This window comes from Hylaeus anthracinus, unplaced genomic scaffold (assembly GCF_026225885.1).
Source record: "Hylaeus anthracinus isolate JK02 unplaced genomic scaffold, UHH_iyHylAnth1.0_haploid 2, whole genome shotgun sequence".
In the NCBI taxonomy this organism is placed as follows: Eukaryota; Metazoa; Arthropoda; class Insecta; order Hymenoptera; family Colletidae; genus Hylaeus; species Hylaeus anthracinus.
Window position 1 is genome coordinate 3,189,704 of NW_026534838.1, and position 7,704 is coordinate 3,197,407.

The 7,704-nt window shown below is 28.2% G+C and overlaps 1 protein-coding gene across 4 annotated transcripts; it reads left to right on the forward strand.

Annotated features, from left to right (window-relative positions):
• Positions 1–746: 746 nt before the first annotated feature.
• Positions 747–7,650, forward strand: LOC128892839 (MATH and LRR domain-containing protein PFE0570w-like). Of its 4 annotated transcripts, none has more exons than XM_054153407.1 (11): positions 747–854; positions 1,790–2,308; positions 2,534–3,384; positions 3,482–3,724; positions 3,822–4,155; positions 4,265–5,033; positions 5,114–5,347; positions 5,891–6,127; positions 6,248–6,430; positions 6,501–6,718; positions 6,789–7,650. In XM_054153407.1, exons 2-11 carry the CDS (start codon positions 1,850–1,852, stop codon positions 6,969–6,971), a joined length of 3,711 nt encoding a protein of 1,236 aa, XP_054009382.1. In that variant the 5' UTR covers positions 747–854; positions 1,790–1,849; the 3' UTR covers positions 6,972–7,650. The 4 variants fall into 4 exon arrangements, with proteins under 4 accessions (XP_054009382.1, XP_054009381.1, XP_054009380.1 ...); XM_054153406.1 differs by having other exon boundaries at positions 748–768; XM_054153405.1 differs by lacking the exon at positions 747–854 and adding an exon at positions 861–1,088.
• Positions 7,651–7,704: the final 54 nt, after the last annotated feature.

Genomic DNA, 7,704 nt, shown 5'->3' on the forward strand with positions numbered 1-7,704 from the left:
AGAAATTTTTTTTTTCCAATTTTTTTCGAAAAACGCTTGACGAGACGATAGATTTACTTCCCCTGATTACGAAATGCATAATTATGATATGTTTTTTTCATTATTGTGCCTGAAAAACGAGAAAAACTATCTAGTAGTTCACCTACTTTCCGTTGGTGGCGCCAGTTTGTCTCTTGCGCACCCTTAAATATTACAATTATACATGGGGAATAAATTTCACAAATAATTGAAGGGAAATGTCACAGAGAATTAAGGGAAATGTGTCTATCAATGGTACAATCAAAAGGCGATAGCACTAGAAAGCACTGCTCGAAGAGGGATAGTGTCGCCATCTACGACGAAATGGTCAAGTTTATAAAGACATGGTTGTCAACTTTGGGGATTTGCTCCTAGATTTAGGGGAAGAATGTATGAGCTGGGATTTTTTTAGATGGTCAAATTTTTTTAGGGGTGCTTGGCACTGCTTGGGGCGGGAACAAATTTTTTAGAAGAATTTTTTTAGGGGTTCTTCAATAGCGGTGACCAGGATTTAAATCCCCAAGTTGCAATTCTTTTTTTAAGTAATCAATTTTTTTATATATTATATTTTTACACATACCGACACTTATTTATTTTCAATTAAATTTTAAATAAAATATTTCAGAGAGTTTTAAATAAAATTTAGAGGTCTTTTAACTTATGTCAGGGGAAATCGTTCTGTACTGGTTGGTGACACTGTACAAAAGTTTCAAGTTCTCCACCGTTAAATGACAATAGGAGTTTAAATCGGTACCGATTAATTTTGTTTTTGTTTTCATACATTGTTTTAATATAGCCGTCTCTGGTGAAAGACATTTAGATAGGGACTAAGTTTGGTAATTGTTAAGAAAACATTAAAGTTATCGATGTGGCTAATATCGATACATCGATGCAGCACTTGCGATTCTCGTTCTAGTCGGAATACTTGAATATTTTCGCGGCTAGCATTAAAGTGTGATCTCTTCGACGGAAATCGAATTTTATACAGTATTGAGTGTTTTATTTTACGTTTTAATTAACAAATATATCCAAAGTTTCTGCGAATAAAAATGAATACCTTTTACGTATAGGTACATCAATTCCTTCTTTAGACACGTGCTACTCCATACGAGAGTGTTCAAACGATTGAAAATTGTTTAATTAGTCAAAAAACATATTAGTTATATGAAAATTGTTTAATTAGTGAAAAAACATATTAGTTATATGAAAATTGTTTAAGATTAATTGGATAGATATTGTTACTTGCAAAGAGTTGCTGTTCCTTGTTGTTCAGTAATATCGAAAAGAACGAAATAAACAATACTGAATAATGTATGATTTTGATCGATTTATGTTCTGTAATGGCAACGACAATTTATAGATTTGTATCGATATATTAAATGTGTTTTTCGTACATAGTTTTCTATGAAGACAATAGTGTATAGGAAATGATAGAAATTCTGTTACAGTGTTTTATTACATTTTAGACTATCATATACTATTTATGATTATTTATAATTAAATTTCAATGTGTTTCTATGACTATGATCGTCATAGTGTAAACATAATTTAACAAAAGGATGACATGATTTCACCCTAATATTATCTAATCTGTAACATTCTGAGAAAAATGAGACAGCCAAAAAAGAGTTACCATTCCAATGAGAAACATTATATATATGTAGGACAAACATCTTCAGAAATAAAGAAAAATAACTTCAATATTGAAAATCCATTAAGAGAAAAATATAAAGATATTTTGGGTAAAAGGGAACTCATTATTTGCTTGCAGAAAACTTCTGAAAAAGCTAAATGGAATTGCAGATCTAATGAAAGAAAATCGATATGTAAAATGGATATAAATAATTTTGCAAAAGATTCATTACCAGTTAGACAGTTGAAGAAATATGATCCATTATTATATAATGCAAAGGTTCTATTAAGAAGATTACCAAAAAGAGTAATCGAAGAAGCTATAGCAATTGAAAGTAATCATAGTAAGGAAAAATTAAATAATGACTTGGTAACATCTAAACCCAATAATAATCTAAGGAAAGGTGTACATAATTATACCTTGTCCAAAAGAAAAAGTTCTGTGTCTGAGTATAATCATAAATCAAACAGTGTAGATATTGTTAATAAATATAAATTACGATCAAATGCTTCAAAAAGAAAAGTGAAAGGCAATCAAGACAATTTCAGCAAAAAGCAGAAGTTGATAAGTGACACGAATGACAAATGTATAGACAAAAGTATTTCACAAGGTACCTCAGACAAAATAGTGGAAGTAAAAGAAGATTCATTTCACAAGGTAGGTAACCAATAAGACTCTGTATTAGAAAACCAAGCATATAATCACTGGATTTTGTTAAATGGGATTTCGAATGATAGTAAGACAAGAAGATTACTAATTATCACTAATAAAACTAATTTATCTAATGCAAAGTAAAGACTGTATTATTGAAAGTACAATATTCTGTATGGTGGTAATATTATAAAAAATGAAATAGACATTAAAAATTTTAACTTATTACAGAATGCTCCTGAAAATAACTTCAACACTGATACAGTGGAACATGTGGAAACTGATATTAATGAAAATAAAATGTCAAATGTTACAAACAATAATTTATTAAAAGAAAATAATAACTGTCAAATTGAAACAAAAGATCCTGTTAAGAACGTTGGTTGTGTTGTTGAAAACAAAAGTAACATGTATTGTAATATATCAGAAAACTATGCACAAACTTTACCACCCAATAGTATTACTGCAAAGTCATCAAAAAGTATTAATGCAATAACTATGAATAATATAATCAGTGCTCTGGATAATATTAACAACTGTCCAAAGATGAATGAGCCAAAAAAGATCAAGATTAACAAAATAAATAAAATAGCATACAAGGGAAAGCAATATCATCAAAAAAATACAAAAAAAGAGAAGTTAGACAGAAATAACTTGTCAAAACGATCCAGTATTGCATTGAAAAGCAGTGGCTCAGCTGAGATTCATAACAATGCCAGCAATGTTGCAGAAACAAATGCTAATGGAATGTTATCTCAATTGATAATTCCAACAGTTAACAAATTAAAAAATCTTGCTCCAAATGAAAATAATGAAAATGTTACAAAGAAGATATTACAGAATGAAAAAGATATTTCAGTAGAACAGAAAAAAGTTGAAACTTTTGGGAAAGTTAATAATCAAGAATGTGATTTGCTGCAGAAAACAAGGAACTCAGAAAAAACAACAGAAACATTCAAGTCACCTATACAAACAAAGTATTCATGTTTAGATAAATTAAATTTGAGTAACTGTACAAAGAGTGATGAGGATGAAGACGATGACTGTATTTCTTTGTTTGCAGATCCGACCCTTATAGACGAGTAACTATTTGATTTCTTTGTATTAATGAAAGATGTTTAACTATTCGGTTAACTATAATATTCAACAAACTATAATATATTCTTTAAATTTGTCTAGATGCAATACTTCATTTACAAATCTAAAACAGAATTCATTGTGTAATTCTACACACACTGAAAAAAAACGTATCATGAGCAATGTAGCTGATAATCAAAAGACAACAAATAAAAAAAAATTTCCAAAAATATTTTGGAAAGAAACCAGTGAAAAAACCTTAGAGAACAACAAACAAAATTTAGAGTCATTACAAAATGTTATACAAAATAAATCTTTGTTTCCGCATTTGCCATCTACAAAAGAGTAATTATTTAATTTCTTTAGGCTAGTGAAAGATTTGGTGCCATTTAGTTGACTATAATAGTCAAAAAATCGTAATATTTTTTATACATTTTTACAGACTCAATCCTTCGGTTACATCTCGGAAAAATGACTCATCCTGTAAATCTTCACATATTAAAGAATCGTATTCCATGACTAAAAGTGTAATTGATAAGTTTTATGAAAAAACTATAGACGAATTTAATACTTTATATGACGACAATAATATGAAATATAGTCAAAATACTTTGAACAAAAATAAATGTTCTCCAGTAGCGAAACCGAAAAAACTGACCACAAAATTAACAACGGATAGGCAACATGATTTATTTAAAAATATTTTTATAGGCTTCTGTTATCAAGTCATTCTATTTGGCAACTGCTCTAGACAATGGTGCCCCTTTAATCATAATGTACGTATATACAAACAAAAATTTTTACAATTATTATAAATCGAAGTATTAAGTTTTATTTTAGAGCGTAATTATTACGTGATAACATATAGTTTTGTTTATTTTACAGCATTTTTCACGTGTACTTACCTTATACGAGAGAGGGGAATATTATTTTTTTCAAATGATAAATGAATTGATATCAAAAGGATATCATACATTTTTATTTAATATTTACGAAAAGTTGGTAAATCACTCTAAAGATGTAATTTTCATACTGAAAGTATGTAAAAACTTATATGAACGCAATATGTTAAACTATATGATGGGATCCCGTACTATTCCAATCTTGCTGACTAAAGTTCCTATAACAACAATTATAGATCACTTAACAACAATTGTAAGCAATCGTGATTCTCAATTCATAAATTGGATTTTGGAAAGAATAGAAGCACATATCAAATCCGATACAGATACTGATGGATATTGGAATATAGTAAAACCTCTGCTACTGAAGACAGAAAATATAAATTCAAAAATTATAAACAGTATTTTATATGAATGCATAACTACAGGAAGACACATTCAAGATGTACATGAAAATATTATAAGTAAACTGGATAAAGACATTGATCCTAAAATTAATAAAGACTTTCTAGTACGTTTTAATAATAAATTGAGTGAACTCAAGGATCCAAAAGATATTCGAGAGATAAAAGAGGTGAAAAACACTGCAATAAATCAGTCAGTTATAAATATTCAGTCACCTGAATCGTCTAATGAATTCGATGATGCATCGCTTATAAACGATACTTCTACCATGATTACTCAAAAAGTATGGGACAATAATAATAACAGTGTACAAAATGAAAAATCCTCTTTCGTGTTACACCCAATTGGTAAGAATTTATGAATAATAAATGTATTTTTATTTACATATTTGCATGTTATTGTTTCAATTGTGGTATTTAATTTTCAGACAACTTGCCAAAACCATATTCATTACATGGTAGAAATAAAAATTGGAAATTTTACATAGATGTCTATAGCCTTCAGGAAGGGCTTAAGCACAATAATTATAAACATGTTATGAAAATTCTTAACAAAATTAAACAAAAGGAGAAGACATTTTACACTCGCGCATGTTATAGAATTCTGAAGAATGAAATACATTACTCTCAATACCGTTTGAGTAAACTCAATTCAAATACAGGTAATGCAACATTCATTAAAACTTCATAATAATTAGACCCTTTACTTTATTACACATTTTCTTTTATTAAATTTGTTTTACGAATGTTTTAATATTCGTGCTCAATATTTTATAAAGCGTTTTCGAAACACAGTAAAATAGAATTAGTTTAATTTTTATAAGTTTTCATTGAAACGACTTATTCAATTTGTTAGTGCAAATTGTATACAATATGCTACAACTCTCGTAATATGTTTTGAAGGCAATTATTTTGTTAGGTTATATGTATAAAATGTATAAAAACTATTTCATTTTGTATCTTATTTTACGTAAGTTTTGTAATTACAAAGTATTAATTTTGTATGTAAACAAAATGGACAGTTTTAATAATAAAAGTTTAGTTGTATATAAAATAATCGTATATTGATAATGCAACAAATTATATAAGTGCAATTTAGTTATTATTTGTGTATTCAAATTTAACTAAATAAAATAAAAATATTTGAAACGAATGTCAATGTTCATTTGAAGTTATACCTAACATCATCTTTGTGGATATTACAGTCCGAATCGGGGCAACAGCTATTTGTTACGAAATATTATTTGACGTTACAACACTTATTTTGGCTGATTTAGCTGAAAAAGAATTTTGGGTGTTAGCGCTCAGGCTACTCAAAGATATTCATATTATGTTACAAATGCATATTCGTTTAAATGAGCTTGACGCAACAACAATTTTACTTTTCGCCGAAATTTATCTAGCAAATAGACAACCTCTGAAGGTTTTCACCCTGCTTAAGGGTGAGTTAGCACTTCATTATAGTTGATATATATTGTAGTAATTTTGATGTAACTTCAGCAGTAATATTTAGCATATTGATAAGATCAAATCGTACTTTACAAATAATTAATTTTTTCCAGAAAGTAACATTATTTTTACTTGTCGTAATAAGTGGAAGGTAAGAAGTAATGAGAAGGATGATTACGCAAGAGCACAGATAATGGCTCTTCTATTAAACACATTTTCCAACACATCCTCCAAATATGCATTTTTTCTTTTTGAATTTTTAATGTCAGATCAAAGTAGTAATTATTTTCCAATAGGTAAGAAAATGAATTTTCTAGAACCGGTACAATAGCAAATTCAAGTGCACAAACATTTTATTTCTTTTAGATCTTACCTGTGCCGCGAATAAATTAATATCGACATTTTTACGAGAACGTGATTATAAGATGATTATAAATATTGTAAAGTTAATTTATGACTATAATTTAGTACTCCCTGAAATAACATATCGTGCAGTAATTGCTACATTGGTGCACATTGATTTAACTCTGGCTAAGCAGTTCTATCAAACTGCGGTCGATTTAGGAATATATCCTAAACTAAAGGTAAGCCATTAACCAAGTATGATAATAGTGTGTAATATATATGTTAATATTTATTATTTTCTGCTACTAGTTTTATCCACTGACATATCTTATCATAAAATCTAATTGGACGAGTGAAGAAATGTATCTCACGATTTTCAACTTAATGAAACAACTTTCATTAAATATTGGACATGCGATCGATCATATTAAGCCAAATCAACTTTCAGTATATCTTATTTTTGAGGCATGTTACGCTCATTTTATAATTTGATTTCCATCAAATGATTAATCATGGAAAACAATTGCGAATTTTGACAAATTAACTTCTACTTCTTTTACAGCACACTCCTTTGAAAAAGCAACATGTTTTTGATGAAGAAATACGACAACAATGTGATTATGATATTAATGAAAGTAAACAAATTATGAAAAGTGTACTACAAAAATTTGATCCACCTATTTCAATGATAATGACAAAGAAAGGTAAATTCCAGAAGTTGAGTAGTACGAAACTTTTTAGGCATTTACAACAACGTGAGTATTGCGCGTAATCCAACTCTGCAATTTCATTTATCAGTTTTTAACCAAATTTTATTCAACTTAAATTGACAACAATGCAGTAAAGATAATCGCCTAATATCTAAAGTTCGGGAACTCTTAACGTATCACTTCGCCTTAACGCTTTATATATTTTTCTTTATGAAACATTAATTTTTATTTTCTTGGTATGGAATTTTACCAAATTTGATTATTGACAAAACATTTTGTAAATCTTGCAATATCGATTTTAATTTTTATAACGAACGTAATTCTGTATTTTATACATAATTTGTTATAAATTATATAATATATTTAGTATTTTTGAGTTGAATATTTTGCAGTGCAATAAAATATACTGCATAGATTAGACTAGACAATCATGAACAATACCATGAATATACATTTTCGAAATGTAATTAAATTACGAGATGACAATTATAATTGTTTTCAAATATGCTCATCTT